Source organism: Engystomops pustulosus, chromosome 11, assembly GCF_040894005.1.
Source record: "Engystomops pustulosus chromosome 11, aEngPut4.maternal, whole genome shotgun sequence".
NCBI lineage: Eukaryota > Metazoa > Chordata > Amphibia > Anura > Leptodactylidae > Engystomops > Engystomops pustulosus.
The window spans coordinates 63,533,983-63,557,261 of NC_092421.1; the positions used below are offsets into that span (position 1 = coordinate 63,533,983).

A 23,279-nucleotide genomic window follows, 5' to 3' on the forward strand; every position below is an offset into this window, starting at 1 on the left:
GTGAATTTACTTTCTTTTTTTTAAATACATTTTTTATTTAATTTTAATTCAATAAAAATTTATTGAATTTTATGCAACACTGGGAGGAAATCATTTTAGTGGAGAGGGGAAGGCGGAAAGTATACCGGAGGGAGGGGTCATTACAACTGTATATTATGTGTGGAGAAGCCTTATAGAGCGACAAGCGCAAGGGCGAAGCGCCGTCAGTAGCCTACCCGCTTGGTTTATTGATCGTCTGGCCCGTCAGTCGAAAGGGAGCTACTGCACAGCTTCCCAGTGGCAGACACATTGCCAGCAGTGGAACAAGAGCAACTGCACTTACACAGGGATCAATTGCTGCTCTAGTCACATGAGACAAATGATAAGCCAAGCGCATAAGAATGTTTGCAGTGGCTACCGGGGGTGCGGAGTATCCTTCACCCACTGAGCTCTCTGAGGCTACTCCCCGCCCTTAGTTTTCATATTTACATATTTAAGAATTAGAGTTTAATTTCTCCAGCAGCTGCATCCCAGATTTAGGGAAAGATGGGATTCAGCTGCTGCAGGGAGGGGGAATCTACCATGGGAACTACATCGGAAAGATCTCCTTTAAGGCTACAAACCAGTACTTCCATATCTGTGTGGGTTTCCTCTTGGTTCTTTGGTTTATTCATGTTAATAATAATTCTTTATTTATACAGCACCTACAGATTACGCAGCGCTGCACAAAGCATGATAGCCATGGGGCACACAATCTAAACAGCCTAACAGTATGTTTTGGAGTGTGGGAGGAAACCGGAGGAGAGAACATACAAACTCTTTGCAGATGTTGACCTGGGTCAGATTCGAACCCAGAACCCCAGTGCTCCAAGAAGCTGAAGCGCCACCGTGTTAATTGAGTAACTAATAGCATTTTATAGCTGATGGGACATAAAGTAACTACTAAAGTAAACATGACTAAGAAAAATGTACTTCTTTATCCTGTAATATCTTCACATACCTGGATCATAGTAATCACTGACTACAATAGTTGCAGGCTGCAGATTCTCTACTATTGTCTCTTGCTCCAGGGAAAAGGTAAAGCTTACAGTTTCATGAGTGAGCTGCAGAAGAACAAGACGACAGTCAACCATTTACGGAAGAAAAGCAATACAGTTATTTTCTCTAGACCTGTGGACTTATGCTCCGAGGAAGCTTTGCCGTGTCCACTCGACCTATTGTGTCCATTAGTTTTCTCTCTGTTTGGTCCTGCAAGAGCATTAGCTGGTCATATATATTGACCACTAGTGAATTTCACCCCTGATTATGAAAGTGGTTCTGAAACAGTCGAGACAAGTCTAATTGTTGACCTCCCAGAATATCCTTACTAACAATACTGTACATCATTGTCTGCTCAAAAATTCCTTCTAGTTCTCAGAAGGGTTACTATAAGTTTAAAGAAACCGCTCTTCGTCTCACCTTTTCCAAGTAAATGGAAATCTTCTTGGCTGAAAGTTCTGTTCTGTTCACGGCTGGATTCTCCTTAAGCTATAAAAAAATATTTTGTAAATAGAGAAAAAATAAAGACATTGTTGGCCCTGATACTGGTTCTGTTAACCCGGATTAGTTTTACCAAGACACAGGACTATCTTCTTTTAAAGATTTAGAACCATGCACATCCTTAGTGTCACTTCCGACCCAATTTAAATTCATCAATCCCCACGAGCACTTACTGATCTGTTTGTCTACATTGGGGCTCATTTACTAAGGGTCCACACTATTGTCGGAATATCCGACGATTTCTGATGTGCGCCGCATTTAAAAAGGGTTTTTTGGAGAACGCAATCGGATTTTGGCACATTGGAGTATTGGATGCAGAAAGTGTTTTGGAAAACTACAGAACTTTTCAATACCCAAGGATTGAGACAGGACAACTCCTTCCAGTAAAATTTATCAACATAAAATATCATTCTTAAGAGTCCTAAGAATTAGTAGTAACTTACACTTAATAGATCTTACATTGAACTTACACACATCAATCCCTCCATAAATCGGTGGGTTCAATGTTCTTACAACTTTGTAGCTGCTCGATTTGATAGGTAACGTACAGTCAAAATTTTTGTTCCTATAGTCAAAATCCAAATTTTTCTCTTCAGAGATTTTAATAACTTTTCTTATACCGGCCAATGGTCCTCACCTTTTTAAGACAGGTTTTATCTGGAACATATCCTGACACCGGTTCAATCAGGATCAACACCATGTTTGTACATTCTCGCTTCCCAGAATAACTACAAATAATATTTCAGATTAATAACATGAAAAATAAAATATGGTAATTCAGTGCTGTTACATTAATATTCACATTGTATTAATACAGCAGCAATATAAGGGCAACATATGGAAGAGGATAGATACTGATGTTTGCATTATTTTTTCCAAAATTCAAGTTTGGAAAATTTTATGAAATTCTGAAAGATTCTGTAATACCATAGTCCTGCTATCCACAGTGACTGGAATCTCCAAGCCTTGTAAGTGATATCCAGAATGTCTTAAATGGGTTTTCCCATTTAAGTTAGGTACCTGTGATAAGACCTCCACAGAACACAAGAACGGGAGTCTGAGGTACCCCCATCAAACCCAATGCCACTCCCCGAGATGAGTGGAGCAGACGGCCGCGCATGTCCGTTCTGCTCCAGTCATCTTTATGGAGCTGTAGGAGATCGTTCGGTGCTCATATTGGGGAGCCAGGAGGGGTCCAACTGAGGTACCCCCTCATTCTCGTGATCTGTGGGGGACTCATCACTGAGACCTCCACCGATCAGGAGGTACAATAAAATTTGCAATAAAAGGTATAATAAAATTGCATGAAATGTTATCTCACCCGACTTCCACGTGGACATCAAACCTCCTCTGTGATTCCTGGGAGCAGACAGATGGCTCTGTGGTCACCTTGAGAGAAAACTCGCCTTTCTCAGGAGGAGCGTTGTAATGTACATGGGACTGCAAACCGAAGGCTCACATATTATAACATGTACAACTGACAATCACTAGTGGAGAACTGAAGCAAAATGTAATATAATATTATCTAATATCACTATTCAATTGCCCGGGGCTTCTAATCCTTAAAGTGTAAACGTCATTCTGAGCAAAAAGAACTGAAAAATATAAATCTGCTCCAGGTGTCCCTGGGAATCATTCCTCAAAGTATTTTGCCTCTGGGTCCTCATTTTGAAGGAGGGGCGGGACCTGCCTCCTGTCACCTCATCACAAACACATGCTGCTGACCAATAACACCATCTATCTATCTCATATCTATCTATCTCATATCTATCTATGTCATATCTATCTATCTAATATCATATCTATCTATCCCATATCCATCTATCTATCCCATATCCATCTATCTATCCCATATCCATCTATCTCATATCCATCTATCTCATATCCATCTATCTATCTATCTATCTATCATGAATACACTTGTAACACTTGTACTTGTACACTTGGAACAGTACAGACTCATAACTTCCCTAAATTCTCTAAGCAACAAGTCTTTGAAAGCAGCCTACAGGATTGTTAGACCACGTATAGAAACTGCCTTCTCCTAACAGGATTTACTATATTATAATATTATTTCTCATCTGTTTTCACAATTCTGGCTACCTATGTCTATTCTGATTCCAGCCACGAGCGACTGAGATAGGAATAACCATTTAACAAGATGTAAGAAATTTGTCTAACAGTATTTAAGCTTTTGAGTCTCAAATTTACATGAAACATGTCCTCAAACATTTTCAATCTCCATAAAAGTTGGAGACCAAATGGAGACCATCTGAATTTCATGGTATCAATTTAAAAAAGGGAAAAGCGCTTTTGGAAATTCAAGTCATAATCCAAACCACAACCATTAAAAAACAGAGCATAACATTCTCGGTTCATACCTGTAAGTAGACGTAGCCCTCACCAGTAGCATGAACAGTATATTCTCCAGGAATCTTTGGAAGATCAACTGTTTGTAGAAGAAGACCATTGCCTCTGACCACATGGACAATTTTCTCGAAACCAGACTTTGAGCGAATGGTCACTGTTGAGTCTCCCTTCTTGTGATTGATCAGTTTGGCATACAAAGCCAGAGCTTGAAGACCCACGCCTGTATCCTACAGGACAGAAGAGGAGGAATTTACATAAATCAAATTTGCAACATGTGAAAAAAAAAGAATAGTCTTAGAACTCTATATCAAAAGCGATTAAGTTGACTTATTGTATAAAAGGATCTACCGAGTACATTGAGGAGTTTGTGCTGCAACAATTTAGATTGCCATGGCTTTGACTTAATTTTAATATCCAAATTATAGTCAAAGTTAGGAAGTATAGCTCTTCTAAGGAAAGGAAAAACCCTAGGGTTATGTAAGGGTTTACTTCCATGGAACCTAGGTGTCACTCCTAGTGCCGGTACCAAGTGCCAGGGCCCAGAGGTGCTGGGGGGACCACATAAGGCTGTGCATAAGGAATCCATTATGGTGAGGGTGCTTTATCTAATAATTCCATAGGTTGTGTGGGGGGCTTATGTAAATAACCATGAGGGGGCTGTTTGTTATGATAAACTAGGAAATAGTTTAGGGAACAGGGGACTGTATTCATTCTGAATTTTTAATGGCGTGAGTTCACTGCACTGAGGCTCTGTCATCCAGGGGCCTACAGAAACCTGGAGACGACCCTGGTCACTCCAGTATCAAGGAGACTAAATCTAGCTGCATACAGATAATGTAAGTGAGACCAGCATTAGTGTAGATAGTTAGACATGATTTAGGAAAGAGACGCTACCAGAGAAGATTCGAAACCTCCATTTGGATTTTGCGTGCTCACTATCCAATGGATGATATCAGCAATTTCTCCCAGATTGTTGATAATTGTTGTGTTGTCGGTAAGCAAGGCTAGAAGAATATATGCTCCTGTCTCAATTTCGGCATGGTATTCATTTTCCCAGTGCCGTTTTCCCTCTGTTCAGGAAATATCAATAATTAGTATCCTCTTAAAAGGGTCATATAATAAAATAAAATAACATAAATAAACAATATTCAGAAAAGATGGAACACTTTGCCATATTTTTCCAAAAACATAGGGGCACATTTATTTACCCATCCCGTCGTGATCACCTTACATTAACTTAGACAAATAAAGATGGATTTTCTTAACTTTGGAAAGCTTGCAAGTTACAGTAAAAGTGACTGTCACGCGCATAGGAGCAGCTCTGTGGGTTAAAAGTTTATTAGGACAAAGTTTAAAAAGATTTAGCAATCACTACAAAAACCCGGGTTTCTCAGGTTCTCAAGCACAGCCCATGATGTTTATTGAAATGCCCTCCACTGTGGTGAGCTGATCTTTATATACCACTCTTTTCTTGTTTTTTTTTGCCATCTCTATTGTAAACACTACATCGAAGGTGCTATGGTCCTGCTGAACTGTGGAGACCCTAACAGTGATGGCCTATACCAGTGGTGGCAAACCTATGGCAATGGTGCCAGAGATGGCACTCAGAGACCTCTCTGTGGGCACGCGGGTTGTCTCTCAGGCACAGAGTTTGCCAGGCATGGCATCTATCTGCAGTCTCAGGCAGTCCAATTAGTGCCCTGCTATTTTAACGTGAAGGTGTGGACAGGGTCGGATTGTAGCTCAAAAATTAACTGTAGAAATAGGTTTGTTGCTACCCAAATTGCCATGTTGGCTTTTTGGGAAAAGCTAGGGTTTTGGGTCTCATTTTTGGGCACTGGGTCTCTAAAAGGTTTGCCATCACTTGTTAAATCCTAAAGGACCCAACTGAGTTATTAGTTTTATGTAAAAGGAATGCTAATGCAGTGACTAGAAATTCACAGTCGAGATGATTTATAAACCTAAAACGTTTCCTGGTCTATAAGAAAATAGGTCCCAATCGGAAACCGCCGGAAATCACCTTCAAAACTACACAGATCCTTTCAGTCTTTTATAGGGTTTGTGTATTCATCTACAAACATATTACTAATGCTGCATGTGCAAATAATTGGGCCATCAGACACTGTCCTTCCATACCCTATACCCAACATGTTTCATCCACAATTTTTCGGGTTCATCTGGAGTATTTCTGATTGAATAAGTAATCGGTAGTGGTACAAATTTGGTCCACTCGTAGAAATGCTGAATAGATGTTACTCGTATGGAGTGGACTTTGAGAAGAGCAGTTTCTGTATCTGCACAAGTCCAAAGCCTTCATATCTCCTCCATCCATCAACTCTCATTCTTCTGCAAGCGACACGCCAGACAACTTTTCTACATGTGGTTTGTGGTCCTCGATAGTTCTGGTAGTAGTGTGTGAGTAGTTACTTGTCTAGAAAATGTCTTACCTTTTTTAATAGCTTTTTCATCCAGTTTCTTTAGCATCTTTTCTCTCAGCTCATGGTCTCCAGACAAGGTGAAAGCGTATGCCAGAAGGGCATAGGTGTATGAAGATGCTTCATTGTCTGCTGACTTCCTCAGACAGCTCAGGGCATCTTCTACAATAGGTCTCTAATAACAACATAAATAAGATAACAGATTATGATTGCTAGAAGGTGTAGAGTATTATACAAAAAGTAATGGCTTACATATGGAGGACTGAGATAGAAGTGGTTTCTTTTATGAGATGTCCAACTTATAGAACCCTCAGCTAATGGCTCTATAAAAGTACTTACTGCACATCAGTGTCATGGCCACCTTCAGTGGAAGAGTTTGCTTCAAGTGAATGCACATGTGGCTTAGAAGAAACTTTTTCTGCACATGTCACTTAAGAAACCTGTCCCATAAACCAGGTCTTTTGCTTTGACCTCTTGGAGACCAACATGCAGTAATGTTTAATTGTGAAATGACTTACGTCGTATGGTCTTTTATTTTCCAGAAGAGCGATTAAAACAAATGCAGTACGAGCCATGTCATTATCGGCCTAAAAGAAGAAATCAAGCATTAACATACAACAACTGATCGCCCAAAATCATGTGATACATCTCTAGAATCTAAAACGAAGGCTAGTCTATAACAACCGTAAACCACTGGAAATCACCTTCAAAACTGCACAGATCAGACACTGTCCTTTTATACCTTACACCCAACGTGTTTCACCCACAATTTTCGGGTTCATCTGGACTATTTCTGATTGAATAAGTAATCAGTAGGGATACAAATTTGGTCCACTCGTATTGCTTCTAGTTCCTCAAGTAAACTCCACAATGAATGATTGACAAGATAATTGAGTTTATTGAGATAATCGAGTAACAGGATTAGTTGAGTCCTGTCAAAGCAGAAGCTTCTCTGTTTAGTGTCGAACTCATTAATTATTTGTGTGTGTGAGGAATTCAAATTTGATCTACAAAAACGGCGTTATGTTGTTTTTAACTACCTAATGTAATAAAGAGTCTTAGATACCAAATAGTGCACAACTACCGTGTGTAGAAATAGTATGGAAACGTGGGGTGAATTTGGAGCCATTTCGACCGCATGGAGATAGTTGGGGTAAACTGACCTCATCCCTCCCATTTCCTTTGGAAGCTGAGCGTCCATGTTACTAAGGGTCTGAATCGCGCAATTGCGTCAGGTATCCCAACATTTTGCACCGGATTCCACCAGGATCTTGGCACACACGATCGGATTTCAGCGCAAAATTGCGCCGGGTTGCATGCAACAGAAATCGAGGGGCATGGCCGTCACAAAACCCGACGGATTCGGTGTCACTTGACACGCACTTACCTGCACCAAGAAATAGAAGATGAACTCCGGTGAACTCCAGCGGACCTCGGCGCAGCAGCGAGTTGATATCGGGCGCACGGACCTTAGTGAATCCCGGCTGGACCCGAATCAGCATCAGAGAACCCGCCGCCGGATCGCGACTGGACCGGGTAAGTAAATCTGTCCCATAGTGTGCTAACTCCACTGTGACCACGCACAATAGATAGACCTCATTGCCAGCCATGATATAGCTTATGGTCAATTTTTGGGTATGGAAGAGCATAAAGGGGGTGAGGATGGCTGCAGAGTGATTCCAGTGATTTGTTGCCAGCATGTTCCATTGAGGAAGAGTTGGTTGGTCCTGCCAAGATGTTCACTAAAGTTAACCTATCAAATTCATTAACTGTAGGCATAGGCACTTGTTTTTCTTTTTTGTTTTTTCTTGCACATTTCTACACATTAAGTTGGAAAGTTGACTCATATAAGTCCTTGCAAATGTGAAAACTCACTTACCCCTAGTCTATTGTTAAAGTAGGGACAAGGGACTTTAAAGCAGCCATCAGGTGATTGTATTGAATGCAGCCAGTTCACAGCTTGCTGGATGTGATTCTCATTAATGTGGATCCAGTTCTGAGCGTGGCTGAAAGTCCTGACGACTGAGGCTGAGAGCCTATAAAGGAGTATAAAGTGTTACTAAACAAATAATAGTGGCCGCTCTATTATTTATAGAGCACCATTAATTCTATTAAATTAAGATGAATACAAATGCAAGTACAAAAGACACTAAAACTACAGAGATGTGAAACATGTGGAAGGAGGACCTTGCCCGGGAGGGCTCAAAATCTATATGTTAGGTTAGACAACGACACAAGGTAAGGGACCGAAGCATAGGGTTATCTACATGTTGTAGATCCATAACAGATGGGTTTCCAGGTTACATTTGAAGGTTTGGAGGTGGAGGACAGTCTGATATGTTTTGGTAGAGAGTTCCAGAGTATGTGGGAGGCATGGGAGAAGTCCTGGAGACGGTGTGAGAAGAGCGGGTGGTAATAGAGTGATGCAGAAGGTCCTACAGGAGATCACACATTATGTGTGGGACAGTATTGGCTGATTAGTTCAGAGATATATGGAGGGGACAGGGTGGGTGCAGCGTAACACAAACTTCTTCAGCTGTGAAAAAAGGCCTAAAACTGAAATTCTTCTGTAGCTGGAGAGGTAGACATTAGCCTTTCCCAAAAATGGTAAATTTTAGGGTTGTAATAGTGATGAATTGATCCAAACTTCCTGCCCAAGTAGAGGATTCGGATACATCCCATGTGCCCCAGACATACAACCAATCCGGCAAATTTACAACCCAAGCCTAATAGCCATGGCAGTGTTTGGCCAAAGGTAAACCAGTGGGTAGTTGCTAGGGAAGTCAGTTTGCTGAATTGGCTATTCGGAAGGTAATCCGGCTATATGTTTGAGACTTAGAGGGCGTACGCATAAGTTCGGATCCACTCATCACTAGTTATAACTATTTACATTTTCTATGGACAGGGTTGTATGAGGTCTTGTTTCCTAATACATTTTAATATGTCACTAGTTAAAACTTCATACAGTCGATTGGGAAGTTTTACAAATGAAATGGGGAAGTGTGAAATAGGAGACTACTGCAATTCTAAAATTTCATCTTGGATTTCCGTTTTTGCAGTGTTCACTTTGAAACATAAATGACAGCTTACCTTTCTTCTCTGTACCAGAATGATTATAGCGATACAAATTTCTATAGTTTTTGTTATATTTTACCATACTCTTAAAATAAAGAAAACTGCATGTGGGGCTTGTTTTTTTGCAGGGGTGGCAGTAATTTTTATTGATATGACTTGTTTGAGAAATCCTGTTTTTGACAAACAAATTCAGCTAAATGTATTTGACATTGGGGGTGAGATTTGTTTTGATCCATCTAGTTCTGTGGGCTGACAAAGTGGTTAAAATATCAGAGTACAGGTGTAAATACACTTTTATCTGGCTTCTGACATTGTACTAACACACTGACACATAGAAGGAGAGATAAGACAGATGAGAGATGCATGAGATTATACAGAGTCCGACAGACAGAGGCTGATTGACTTTTACACTGTTACACTGTGAGCTCCGCTACATCTCACAGATATGTGTCTGCCTCCCCCTTCCCTCTGATCACTTATCTCCTTGTAGTCTCTCTCACTGCTCACCATCTCTTGGCAGGAAGTGATCAGTGCAGGGGGCGGGGCTAGAGTGCAGGAAGCAGAGAGAGACAGGAATCTCATCTGCACAATCTCACACAGAAATCCAAGATGGCTTCCCCGACCCTAAACCAGAAGTTAAAGGGTTGTGTCTAGGGGCAACTGAAATTGTGTACACCAGGACCGATAGGGACAAGTTGGACTTACATCTGTGAAATGATGCAGTTTTGTTTTCCTGAGTACATATTAGAAACTTGTCTCTGTGGGAATACCCTTTAAATGATGAAATAAAAGTTAAGCAAGCTTTATAATATTTATGCTATGAGCACTTGATCAATTTTGCACTGCTAGTAGTATTTCATGCTAGTAGAGCACATCATCTGCTGAGATTGGTGGAATTAATTTCGAATTACTAGGGGTAGTATTAATGCTATCCAGTGATTTGGATGCTGTTGAAGGGGCCTTGATACTATCATGTTTTGTCGTCATATGCCAGGATAGAAAACTTTTGGGAAATCACTAAAGAATTTGTATATTGAAGATGAGATTTCATTACCGTTTACTTTTATTTATTAAAAATGTTTTTTGTACATACCACAAGTTAACTTTTTGCTTGTCACTGAAGAGGGCAAAGAAGCCAAGCTCAGATCGGAATGTTAATTGCGTCTGGTAACCTGAAGAAATTTTAAGGACAGTAAACATTAGTGAAAATTTTATGGCATATTCTAGCTATATTCTGTCATATGAAAGATGTTAACTACAACAAGCAATTGATTTACTAAAACACAGTATTTATACTTAAGAAACAGAAGCTTAGCAGGTACCTGTGACCAGGTTTAGGATTGCCCAACTTTGTACCAGTAAGTCCGCCGGTAGACCCAACATGTCCGGACTCCCCCCCTCCCTGCTGCCCTGCGTACTCAGACCTGCAAAATATCCAAGGTCTCTGCTGCAGCTGTATGATGGGAAGATGTCAGGAGAGGTGAGTACTAGGTGTTTATGATTTTTAATTACCCTGAAACAAGGAAAAGATGGAACCCACAGGATGCAGGGGGTGGGGGGTAGATGATGGGGCCAACAAGGGGAAATGAGAGGCCATATTTTGAGTGAGTTATGATGGGGATTGCCAAAAGAAGAATTTTTTGGTATGGACTGTTTCTGTGCTCTATTAAAATTATGCAGGCCGTTGTGGAAACTTTATTGTGTGGTTCAGAGTGTTCGCTCAGCAATTGGACAACAGTGTCCTGAGGTCTTAGTGCCCAGATAGTATATACTGAAAGTGGATATCTATCTTGTATTGCTGATTCTAGCACTATGAGATTTGTAACAATGTATGATTGTTTTGTAAACAGATGAAATCAGAGCACTGACTTCTGGCAGCAGGTGTCAGTCTTATACTGCCAGTGTAACTCTCTCTAATAGACGTAGCATCAACATTGACCAATTCGTATCACTTCTCACGTGCTTCACTATTATTTTAGTGACAATTCTATTAATTCTATTTGGACATGTGGTCCACACTAACAGGGACTCCTGACCTATGTTAATGAAGCAATATGGCCCAACAACCAAAAAACTTGATAAATCTGTGATATGTCGTCAACAATACTAAATGGTCTTTTTTAAAAAATGTAAAAAAAATAAAAAAAAAACCCTTAAAGAACCAGAATCACTGATTTGGGTAGACCATTCAATGGTTAATAAGTATAGATTAAGCAAATGGACTGTCTCGTCTATTCTGCGAATCTCTAGCTCCAATGCATAAGCCTAACATTATATTGGAACTAAGCTCTAATATTTAGTATTATGCGTCCAAGATACTTTTAAGACTATATAACTACTCTATCTAGATGCCCTCTAATCTTGCCAATGGTGTCCACAAAATAGTCAGCTCCCGACTTTGTAATTCTTCATAGGGCCAACAAGTCCCATATAAAAGAATAGACCCTTACCTATTGACAGTGGTGACCAAATGGAGGTGAATAAAAATTCTAAGTGTCTGCGCAAGCGCAGTGCTATCACCAGTATCTAGTTAATGACCAGAAAATTTCTAAGTCTTCACGCATGCGCGGGATCTATGGAGTACGAGAACTCTGTTCCCCACGCATGCGCAGTACCTTGGGGCTCTGCCATTCGCCACCTCCAGGCATGGGTTCGTAAGGGAACGCCCCGGATCGGGTAAGCTACAACCAATGGTGGATATAAGGGATACCGTTCCTCCATTGGCTCTGTTGTAACAATGACCACCATTGGCTCAGCGATGATGGGAGGGCTAGAATGACGACACAAACAGAGGTTTTATAGTTTGGAGCAGAGCATACACTAGCACACACTAGCCCCGGCACCCCTGAGGACGCCACGTTTGTGGCGAAACATGTCAGGCAGGCGTTAGTGTGGAATTAGTTTTTAGCTAGCAGGCAAAGTGTGTGGAATCAATTATGAGTGTGTGACAGGCAAGAGAAAGATTAGTACAGCCTATAACAGTGATGGCTAACCTATGGCACTGGTGCCAGAGGTGGCACTCAGAGCCCTTTCTGTGGGCACCCGGGCCATCACCAGAGATGACTCCAGGTATCTTCCTGCAGTCCCAGACAGCCCAGGACTTGCTGTGCACAGAGCTATTTTAAAGTGACAGCGCTACCTGGGACTATTTTCTGCTTTATTAGTGTCCTCAGGGTGCTGGTATCAATGAAAACTGTGACAGTGAAGGGAGTATAAATCACAAATTACATTTCTGTGTTTGCACTTTGCGATAAATAAGCGGTGTCTTTGTTGTAGTTTGTATGCACAAAGGTTAGCCCATTTAGGACTGCCTAGGCTTATGGTTACTCTAATTTACAATTCTGTCCTAAGACAGAGAGATGCCTTTTGGTCAGGCCTAAAACTTAACTTTTAATCGTTTTAAATGTAAAAAGAAAAAGTTTTTTACTAAGTTAAATTCACACACGTTTAAAACTGCGGGTGGAGGTCGTACTTGTATTTTTAGATTATCAGGAGAGTGGATTTCCACTCAATTTTTCTCCGTATTGGTCGATCCCTGCAGTGATCGTACCCATTTACAACCCACACTCGACACTTAAAACACACACTCTAGCCCCCCCGACATGTTTCGCTGGCTAAACCAGCGTCATCAGGGGAATGGGGCTACTGTTCAGTAGCCCCATTCCCCTGATGACGCTGGTTTAGCCAGCGAAACATGTCGGGGGGGCTAGAGTGTGTGTTTTAAGTGTCGAGTGTGGGTTGTAAATGGGTACGATCACTGCAGGGATCGACCAATACGGAGAAAAATTGAGTGGAAATCCACTCTCCTGATAATCTAAAAATACAAGTACGACCTCCACCCGCAGTTTTAAACGTGTGTGAATTTAACTTAGTAAAAAACTTTTTCTTTTTACATTTAAAACGATTAAAAGTTAAGTTTTAGGCCTGACCAAAAGGCATCTCTCTTTGTTGTAGTTTGGGCACTCAGGCTCTAAAAGCTTTGCCATCACTGGCCTATAAGGTACAATAGTTTAATACAGAGGCTTTATAAAGTTCCCAGTACCTTATTGTGGACAGATCCAACCTGCACGCTGAGCCAATTGACAGTGACAATAACTGTCAAATAGAATTAATAGAATAGTCACTAAAATAATAGTGAAGCACGTGAGAAGTGATACAAATTGGTCAATGTTGATGCTACGTCTATTAGAGAGAGTTACACTGGCAGTATAAGACTGACACCTGCTGCCAGAAGTCAGTGCTCTGATTTCATCTGTTTACAAAACAATCATACATTGTTACAAATCTCTTAGTGCTGGAATCAGCAATACAAGATAGATATCCACTTTCAGTATATACTATCTGGGCACTAAAACCTCCGGACACTGTTGTCCAATTGCTGAGCGAACAATCTGAACCACACAATAAAGTTTCCACAACGGCCTGCATAATTTTAACCCCTTAAGGACGGAGGGTTTTTCGCCTCATTTCTCGCTCTCCAACTTCAAAAATCCATAACTTTTTCATTTTTCCGTGTACAGACCTGTGTGAGGGCTTATTTTGTGCGTAACAAATTTTACTTTCCCGTAATGTTATTTATTTTAACTTGCCATGTACTGCAAAGCTGAAAAAAAATTCCAAATGTGGAAAAATTGAAAAAAAACCGCACGTGCGTCACGTTCTTGTGGGCTCAGTTTTTACGACTTTCACTCTTCGCTCCAAATAACACGCCTACTTTATTCTTTGGTTCGGTGCGATCGCGGTGATACCAAATTTATACAGGTTTTATTGTGTTTTAATACATTTTCAAAAATTAAACGAATGTGTACAAAAAAGAAAAAAAAATTTTTGCCATCTTCTGACGCTAATAACTTTTTCATACTTTGGCGCACGGAGATGTGTGAGGGGTCATTTTTTGCGAAATGAGGCGACGTTTTCATTGCTACCATTTTGAGGTCTGTGCGACATTTTGATCATTTTTTATTTCATTTTTTATGTTATGTAAAAAGGTGTAAAAGTCGCATTTCGGACATTTGGGCGCCATTTCCCGCCTCGGAGGTCACCGCCGGCCGTAACCGTTTTTATATTTTGATAGATCGGGCATTTTGGGACGCGGCGATACCTAATATGTCTGTGATTTTTACTGTTTGTTATGTTTTATATCCGTTCTAGGGAAAGGGGGGTGATTTGAACTTTTAATATTTTATTAATTTTTTTTATTTTTTAAACTTTTTTTTTTCTTTTTTTTTTCACTATCTTTTAGACCATCTAGGGTACATTAACCCTAGATAGTCAGATCGCTGCTACCATATACTGCAATACTTCTGTATTGCAATATATGGCATTTTTGCAGCACATTCATTACAATGAGCCACTGGCTCATTGTAACGAATATGCAGCTGCCAGATAGCCTCGTGTCAAAAGAAGACACGAGGCTACCATGGCAACTGATCGCCGCCCCCCGATGACGTTCGGGGGCGTGGCGATCGAAAAAAAGATGGCGGCGCCCACGCGCCGCCGTCTTTTAAACGCCGCCGGCGACTTTGCCGGCGGCGTTTAGGGGGTTAATAGCCGCGATCGGTGCAAGCACCGACCGCGGTTATTAGCGGTGGGGGTTTTGTGCAAAATGCAAAAACCCCCACCTTTGTATGAAGAGGACTCAGCCCGTGAGCCCTCTTCATACATCCCTTATACCTCTGCGCCGTAGAGCTACGGCGCAGAGCGTTAAGGGGTTAATAGAGCACAGAAACAGTCCATACCAAAAAATTCTTCTTTTGGCAATTCTACAATATTTTAAAAGTGACTAATAAAAGTGAAGTTTTATTGACAAATGAGTTTCACTGAGGCTTAATTGCCTTTTTTGTAAATAGATTCGATATATGGACTCAGTCAACAAATGTCCACGCCCTTTGGTATATAGTTATGAAGCAGGGAACAACATCAGGAGGAGATGAGGGGGGGGGGGCACAATTTCAGAGGGCAATTAGGGGGGTCTCAATATGAGGAGGGAAAGTGGGACCACCATAGGGGGATGAGGTTGGCCACAAGGTGAGAGGGAGATTAGGGGACCAAAAGGTGTGAAGGAGATGAGGGGTGCTATTAGGCAAGTGGGAGATATGGGGGGCTATAAGTTGACAGGGAGTTGAGGGTGTCACAGTGTAAGGGGGAGAAGAGAGGGCCACAATATGAGGAGGAGATTAGGGGGCAGCACTGTGTGAGGAGGAGAAGAGGGAACCGCAATGTAATAAGAAACAATATGAGGGGGAGCTGGCGGCAACCATTGTATCTAATAAAAAGTGTTGCCTAATGCTGGGCCCTAAGGACATGTTCACATGCTGCACCTGAATTGCATCCTGAAATTCATTCCCAAAATGAGTAAGTAGCAATAAGTGTTTTTTTTTTTAACACAGCAAAACCCATTTTGCTACTTAGGCAAGTGTATAGGTCTAAACACACATATGTTCAAGGAGTTGTTACTTTTTTTGAACTTGAAATGTTCCATTCACACGACGTATATAAGACGTATATACGTCCCCCATAGACAGCAATAAGCTCACAGCGCTATACAGGAGCGGTATGGTGCTGCACACGTGTGGTACTGTACTGTTCCGTAGCTGGGAAAAAGATAGGTCATGTCCTATCATTCCCCGTAATACGGCACCGTGCGCCATGTATCTCTATGGACAGGGGCGGGGATGAGCAGCGTGTGTACATTGTGTGAATGTAGCCTTAAGCAGTTTTAAAATGCATTGCAAACACAACAGGAAAAATCCAACTTGAAACACATTTGTGATTTTACCATCATTCATTTTAATCTGATTTGGGATGTGTTTTTTCTGACCGACTTACATACAATGCACTGAAAATGCTCCATGTGAATGTGGTCTAAAATGAACATTTAATATTTCCATGTAACAATAGATAGACCCCAGTGGGACTATCCTGGCAACTAACACCAAGGGCAAAACATGAACCCTGAAGAAGGTTGACTCAACAAATCCAATCCGTTTGAGAATTCATGGTTTTGGGACCACAAGAGCAAATGAGTTGATTCTTAGTTGACTGATAAAAGGGTAAGTCCTTCTAAGACTTAGATATTCCCCTATAGGGGTTGTTGGAATGAGACTTTGGGGGGAACTTATAAACATGTCTCAGGTTCTCCCAGTATAGAGCTAGACAACACTAGTCGTTTGATGCATCAGATTTATAACCATGATAGTAAATTCTGGTTCAGTGTAATACTGTCCAGTTCTTCTTTAGACCTTCTTGAAATTGTTTTGGCGCACTGACTATTTTCCACCAGACCACACCCCTTTTCCATACACCACCCACCTTTCCAAAGGACACGCCCCTTAGCCGAACTAGTCAGGAAAATGGTAAAAAAGTTCTTAAAGGCTTGAAAAATGTGATGCAAGGCAGAAATCTAGTACAAGGGGATTAATAAATCCCCCCCCCCTTTGAACTTGTACAAAAAAGTCTATCTGCTGAATGATAATAGTAGGTCTTAATATTTACTTACCTTTAACCAGTGCTTCTAGAATTTCAGCTTTTTTCTCAGGCGTCAGTTCATTTGCATTCTTAAGATATTCCAGTGTGTTCAGATATGTAGTCATCTTTGCTAAGTTCTGCTCTCCACATCCTTGAGGCTTACCAAGGATATCCTCCAAGTTACTAGCCACATTGGCCATGAGATCACCTGGCATAAGATGTAATACATGGTTCACAAGTAGAAAGCCAAAATATATTGTAATATTATACTTCATTACAAAGTAGCAGTTTAAAGAAAAGATATAGATAGTGAGAGACATGACTGAAGACGCCTCACCCATAATGAGCATGTGTGCACGTTCTGAGCCTTTTATGTGTCTTTCTGGGAGGGCCAAGGTGATATGGATATCCTCTTTATCTTCTGACATAGACGATAACATAAAAATAAGTTAGAGACTCAAAATCAGATGGAATTCTGCAGTAAAAGAGCCACAAATAACTAATAATTCCTGTTACACATTGAAGCCAAATGGAACACACAACAGATGTGGACAATGTCCTTTGGGGAGGTGGAAAATAACTTTAGAGGCTTAAGCCCTGCCCCATCCTCATGGTCTTTCGCCCGATATCCACCCAGTGTCACTGCTGCGCAGAAGTCCGCCGGAGTTCACCTTCTTCGTCCTGGTGTATGTGAGTGCTATTCTTGCAACACAAATTTTTTTTAAATTCCGCTGTCTTTCCGAATCCGTTGGGTTTTCCGACGACCATGCCCCCCCATTTCTGTTGCGTGAAAGCCAGCGCCAATGCGCCACAATACGATCGCGTGCGCCAAAATCCCGGGGCAATTTGCACAAATCGGAAATATTTGGGAAACCCGATGAAAATGCGCGATTCGGACCCTTAGTAAATGAGCCCCTATGTGTCTATAGCTTGTACCGTAGCTCATCAGGGTTCAGCTTGAAATTCATTATCAAGGACATGGGCCTTCATTAGGAATAAACCTAAAGGTGGATTAACACTGCCATGGGGCCTGGGCTGTATGAATATTATGGTCCCTTCAAGTATGGACTCACTTCCTACTTATGATAGTAGAATCGAGGACATGTCCCTTCTTTAAATCTGCAGTTTCATGACCTGATATGCCTCTTATGTACATTTTTATTGAAAGCAGAAACAGGAGTATCAGAATTTCATGGGTGAACCCCTTTCTCAGTATAAAATTTGGAGAGTAGTTTGGGTGACCATGGGCCCCCTAAAAGGCTTGGGCCCCGGGCTACCGCCCAAACTGCTTATAGTCTAAACCTGAAGTCATCTCGAGTACATCTTTGAGCACTGGATATTTGGACTGTCTCACTGGGTTTGAAGTGCACCAAAATAATAAAACGGGCAATGGAATAGATTTTTTTTTTTACCAGGTGGGTATATAAGGAATGTCTGGGTCTCTTCCTCCTCATGTCCCCCAGCCTGAAAAAAGGAAGGATACAAATGTTTCTCTTGGTATATGACTTCTAAGGCCATAACAAGGGCAGAGATACAACTGTACAATCACAGCTCACTTTGACCAAAATGGTTTTCTCAACAGAATCTTCCCTTTGGTCTTTATTTATCAGTACAGTATCTTCAGTGCATTTTCCTTCCACCTCCATTGAGCCGCTGTCCAAATGTATTTTCATGGTTTCTAAAAAATAATGCATAAAAATATATATTAAAATATTTAACTTGTAAATTACAAGTTAGTTTTTATAATTTTAACATTATTTAATAGCACAAAGGGGCCATCAATTTAGAACAACTCTACAACTAATGCACTCTCCTGCCTGAACCAAACAGGAATGTGATTTGTCAACAATCTATTTGAAAGTGTATTTGCACCTTTAATTTAGTATGAGACATAGATACAAAACTGATGCTTCTATATAGTACAGATAATTCATATTCTATTGTATATCAAAACACACAGCCTTATGTTCATTATTATAGACTGGAAGATATGGACATATAAATCCAACTGGGCAATAGCAGCTGCTATGGGGCCCGCAGTGTCAGGGGGCCCAGCATCTGGGCTGACGTACTAAAGAATGGAGGATGTGCACCATTAAATACATGTAATGCTTCACATGGTACAATATAATATTATAGTATTTAAATGTACAAATCTACCACAGAATAGTCGGCAGCTCAGATAAGAAATGTTAGGGGATGTGAAGTTGACAACACAATGATAGGACTGGAATCACTTATGTCAGAACTCACAAATTGCTCTGAATGGAATCAGATTTCAGGCTTCTGTGCCTAGGCTACCTTAATTGACAGGTCAGTTTCAGGATCTTTCCTTGGGGAAAGCTGGGTGTGAGTTTGAGCTCATTTTGTGTGCAGCTGTGGCTTGAGTGATACACGGCTGAGCCAGTCTGTGCTGGGGGCAGTGTCCATTACTCCCTTTATATTCTTCCCAGTTCCTTCAGAAGGTGCTGGTTATTTCAGTCTACTCTTTGCTATATATTAGTGCTATTGCCTTGTTTGCTATTCTGTGCATATGACTTAAAGGACATCTTGGCGATCTCAGTCAGCTCTATTGAGATGAATGGAGCAGAAAGGTCATGCACGGCCGTCTGCTCCATTCATCTCCAGGAGCGACGAGGGGTCCGACTGAGGTACCACCGGACCCCTCATTCTCGTGATCTGTGGGGTCGTATCACTGAGACCCCCCACGATCAGCATGTTGGGCCCTATCCTGTGCATATTACGTATATTAATGTGTGTAGATATATACAATTATATAAATACGTGCAATTCTAACTCACATGTGTGACTATATAAATATGCAGACAACGAAAAACAATCGGGTCATAATTAGTTGGGGATAAAAAGCGCTAAAAGTATACAACCATGAGAAAATACAGTGACCTACACTGTAGGTCATTTCAGACCTATTAAGGTCCTTAATCATAGAGTGATGAGCAAATAAATATGTATAGGGCCCTATGTAGAAAGCAATGCTTAAAAGCTACCTATAAGCTTTACTTAGTAATCCCTGTCAGTTGTCAACTTTGTCAAACTTTGCAGATATCAGTCGTCCATTTGTGTGTACATGTGAAGTAAGACTTTTTCTTGTCATGATGAGACTTGTAAGCTTCTAGCAGCCCTGAATCTGAGTGTTTTATACACTTTTAGCTGGTGGGAGGAGCCTCTGCTCATGTGACCTCCCCTTCCCCTCTCCATTAACTTTCTATATAATCTGACACCAGACTCAGCTTCTGTCTTGTCGCTAGCAAGAAGGAATTCAGAGTAGTGAAAAGCAGATTAGACGGTAAGAAGGGAGGATCATATGAAGTAAAGTAAGTGGATATGGAAGATATTTCTATAACAAGTTGCTAAAGTCATTTGTACAATTTATTTCTGGAAAGTTTGATGAAAAGCTACTGACCAATTAAATGGAATATATTATTTGGTGTATGTGGATACATTACTTGGTTTTAGAGCCGTAACATCCCAGGTGAAGCTGTGTGAATGTCCCTCACAGACACATCTGGCCTGCTCCTTGTTCTTGACTGCGGCGAGGTCCTCTGAATCTTGCAATGCCACAACAACCTGTAGTAATAAGATCACAAATAAAATCATGGAATAATAAAACTTACAGCTATTTTTTTTAACCAGAATACAAAAGACACAATACAAAATGTTTTGGCTTTTTCTTAGCATTCATTAAATTGTTGGGATCTGTAGAGCCTAGAGCCATGTTTAGGTGTATTTACTGGGGACAGAAAATTTACAGTTACATTTGCATAAGAGTTTGGTGGCAATTTTTTGTTTTCTGCTTACTTTTATTAGTCCCCAGATCACTGTAGAAAAATCATTACAAAAAGTTTACAAAAAACAAGAGCCCTCAACGTCAGACAATATAATCACATCCACAATAAGGGTGTGATGAAGTCCAACTCTTCACAACTCTCGAAGAGACTTCACATTTCCAGATTTAAAAGAACCTTACAGCGTAGCATTAAACAAACAATAATGATATGTTATTATATTGGTATATATGAAAACATCGGGTTCCCAAGCAAAAGGTCAAGACAGACAGGGTGGTAGGGACAGGATGGAAGGTATATGGGGGGTAGGGTCTAGGGAAGGATCCCGCCACATCTCCCATTTGCTGTAAAGTGAATTAAGATATACTATCGCAGACCTATGCATCACCTGGTGATCAACCTCCCAAGTGAGTGTCAGAGAGAGAGAGAGAGAGGAGCGCCATGGCCCCCAAGTTTTAAAAAATTTATCAGTGGCGCCATCTAGCAGGCTGCTGAAACGGTTGTGCACCATGTCCCATGTAAGCTTTGTCATAAGAAACCCCATTGGTATAGATGGAGATTTCCATCCTCTAGCTATTGCTATCCTTGCTGCCAGACAAGCATTTTAAATACATTTACATTTAACATTCTGGTATTGTGTCATTCAGTAATGCTATTAAAGGTACCCTAGATGGAATAACCCCTGTTATTCTGTGTACAAGGTCCCAAACTGCTGTCCAAAATGTTGCCACTATTGGGAAAGTGCCCTCCTGTGCACAACCTCTAAAAGATTTTCCATCAGTACCAAAACCCATCTGTCACAGCCTAGTCGGGACCATATAGCAGGGCATAAGCACTTTATTACTGGCCTCCACTATGGATGTATTGATAGATAATTTAGTCATGGGCCAAATCCCTTCATTTTGGTAGTTCCAACTCCAAATTCAGGTCCTTCTTCCATCGTAGCATATAGGGCAATTTACCCAGGGGTGTCGTAAAATAAGAATATAGAAGTTAAATCTTCCCTCCACTGTTGGTGGGCGACATATACACTCACTGGCCACTTTATTAGGTACACCATGCTAGTAACGGGTTGGACCCCCTTTTGCCTTCAGAACTGCCTCAATTCTTAGTGGCATAGATACAACATGGTGCTGGAAGCTCCTCAGAGATTTTGGTCCATATTCACATGATGGCATCACACAGTTGCCGCAGATTTGTCGGCTGCACATCCATGATGCGAATCTCCCGTTCCACCACATCCCAAAGATGCTCTATTGGATTGAGATCTGGTGACTGTGGAGGCCATTTGAGTACAGTGAACTCATTGTCATGTTCAAGAAACCAGTCTGAGATGATTCCAGCTTTATGACATGGCGCATTATCCTGCTGAAAGTAGCCATCAGATGTTACAGGGTACATTGTGCTCATAAAGGGATGGACATGGTCAGCAACAATACTCAGGTAGGCTGTGGCGTTGCAACGATGCTCAATTGGTACCAAGGGGCCCAAAGAGTGCCAAGAAAATATTCCCCACACCATGACACCACCACCACCAGCCTGAACCATTGATACAAGGCAGGATGGATCCATGCTTTCATGTTGTTGACGCCAAATTCTGACCCTACCATCCGAATGTCGCAGCAGAAATCGAGACTCATTAGACCAAGCAACGTTTTTCCAATCTTCTACTGTCCAATTTCGATGAGCTTGTGCAAATTGTAGCCTCAGTTTCCTGTTCTTAGCTGAAAGGAGTGGCACCCGGTGTGGTCTTCTGCTGCTGTAGCCCATCTGCCTCAAAGTTCGACGTACTGTGCGTTCAGAGATGCTCTTCTGCCTGCCTTGGTTGTAACAGGTGGTGATTTGAGTCACTGTTGCCTTTATCAGCTCAAACCAGTCTGCCCATTCTCCTCTGACCTCTGGCATCAACAAGGCATTTCCGCCCACAGAACTGCCGCTCACTGGATGTTTTTTCTTTTTCGGACCATTCTCTGTAAACCCTAGAGATGGTTGTGCGTGAGAATTCCAGTAGATCAGCAGTTTCTGAAATACTCAGACCAGCCCTTCTGGCACCAACAACCATGCCACGTTCAAAGGCACTCAAATCGCCTTTCTTCCCCATACTGATGCTCGGTTTGAACTGCAGGAGATTGTCTTGACCATGTCTACATGCCTAAATGCACTGAGTTGTTGCCATGTGATTGGCTGATTAGAAATTAAATGTTAACAAGCAGTTGGACAGGTGTACCTAATAAAGTGGCCGGTGAGTGTATATTCCAATGGGGTTCATTTTGAGGTATCCCTATACTTGGCCTTTCACAAGCTAAGAAACCTACTAATTTGCATATGAAGATATTCCTCATAGGGAGAAAGAGAATGAGATTCCCTAAAGTATTCCGTTTTCCTCATACTATCCCCCTCCCAAAAGTTCATTATATGGTAAAATTGTTTCTTTAGCCACCATTGAAACTCAGATTTTCCCAGCCCTGGAGGAAAGTCCCGGTTGTTGGTGGGAATATTTTGTATTATTGAGGAAATGCTGAAAATGTTATTTCATATCTTAATAATGTCATACTGGAAACAAAATAATGCCTTCCAATTTTTAAAGCTTTTTGACCTTGTATTTGTG

At 41.2% G+C, this 23,279-nt stretch overlaps 1 protein-coding gene across 1 annotated transcript in view; it reads right to left on the minus strand.

Moving 5' to 3' along the window:
• Positions 1 to 23,279, minus strand: part of LOC140105855 (pregnancy zone protein-like) — an 84,507-nt gene that overhangs the window by 11,320 nt on the left and 49,908 nt on the right. The window contains exons 20-34 of the mRNA XM_072129970.1: positions 20,333 to 20,453; positions 18,422 to 18,543; positions 18,278 to 18,329; positions 17,203 to 17,286; positions 16,897 to 17,073; positions 10,492 to 10,570; positions 8,203 to 8,359; positions 6,842 to 6,910; positions 6,336 to 6,498; positions 4,783 to 4,958; positions 3,900 to 4,115; positions 2,840 to 2,958; positions 2,156 to 2,246; positions 1,438 to 1,506; positions 980 to 1,082 (exon numbers count right to left, since the gene is read on the minus strand). Coding sequence (XP_071986071.1) covers positions 980 to 1,082; positions 1,438 to 1,506; positions 2,156 to 2,246; positions 2,840 to 2,958; positions 3,900 to 4,115; positions 4,783 to 4,958; positions 6,336 to 6,498; positions 6,842 to 6,910; positions 8,203 to 8,359; positions 10,492 to 10,570; positions 16,897 to 17,073; positions 17,203 to 17,286; positions 18,278 to 18,329; positions 18,422 to 18,543; positions 20,333 to 20,453 — 1,798 coding nt within the window. The remainder of the gene's footprint in view (positions 1 to 979; positions 1,083 to 1,437; positions 1,507 to 2,155; positions 2,247 to 2,839; positions 2,959 to 3,899; positions 4,116 to 4,782; positions 4,959 to 6,335; positions 6,499 to 6,841; positions 6,911 to 8,202; positions 8,360 to 10,491; positions 10,571 to 16,896; positions 17,074 to 17,202; positions 17,287 to 18,277; positions 18,330 to 18,421; positions 18,544 to 20,332; positions 20,454 to 23,279) is intronic.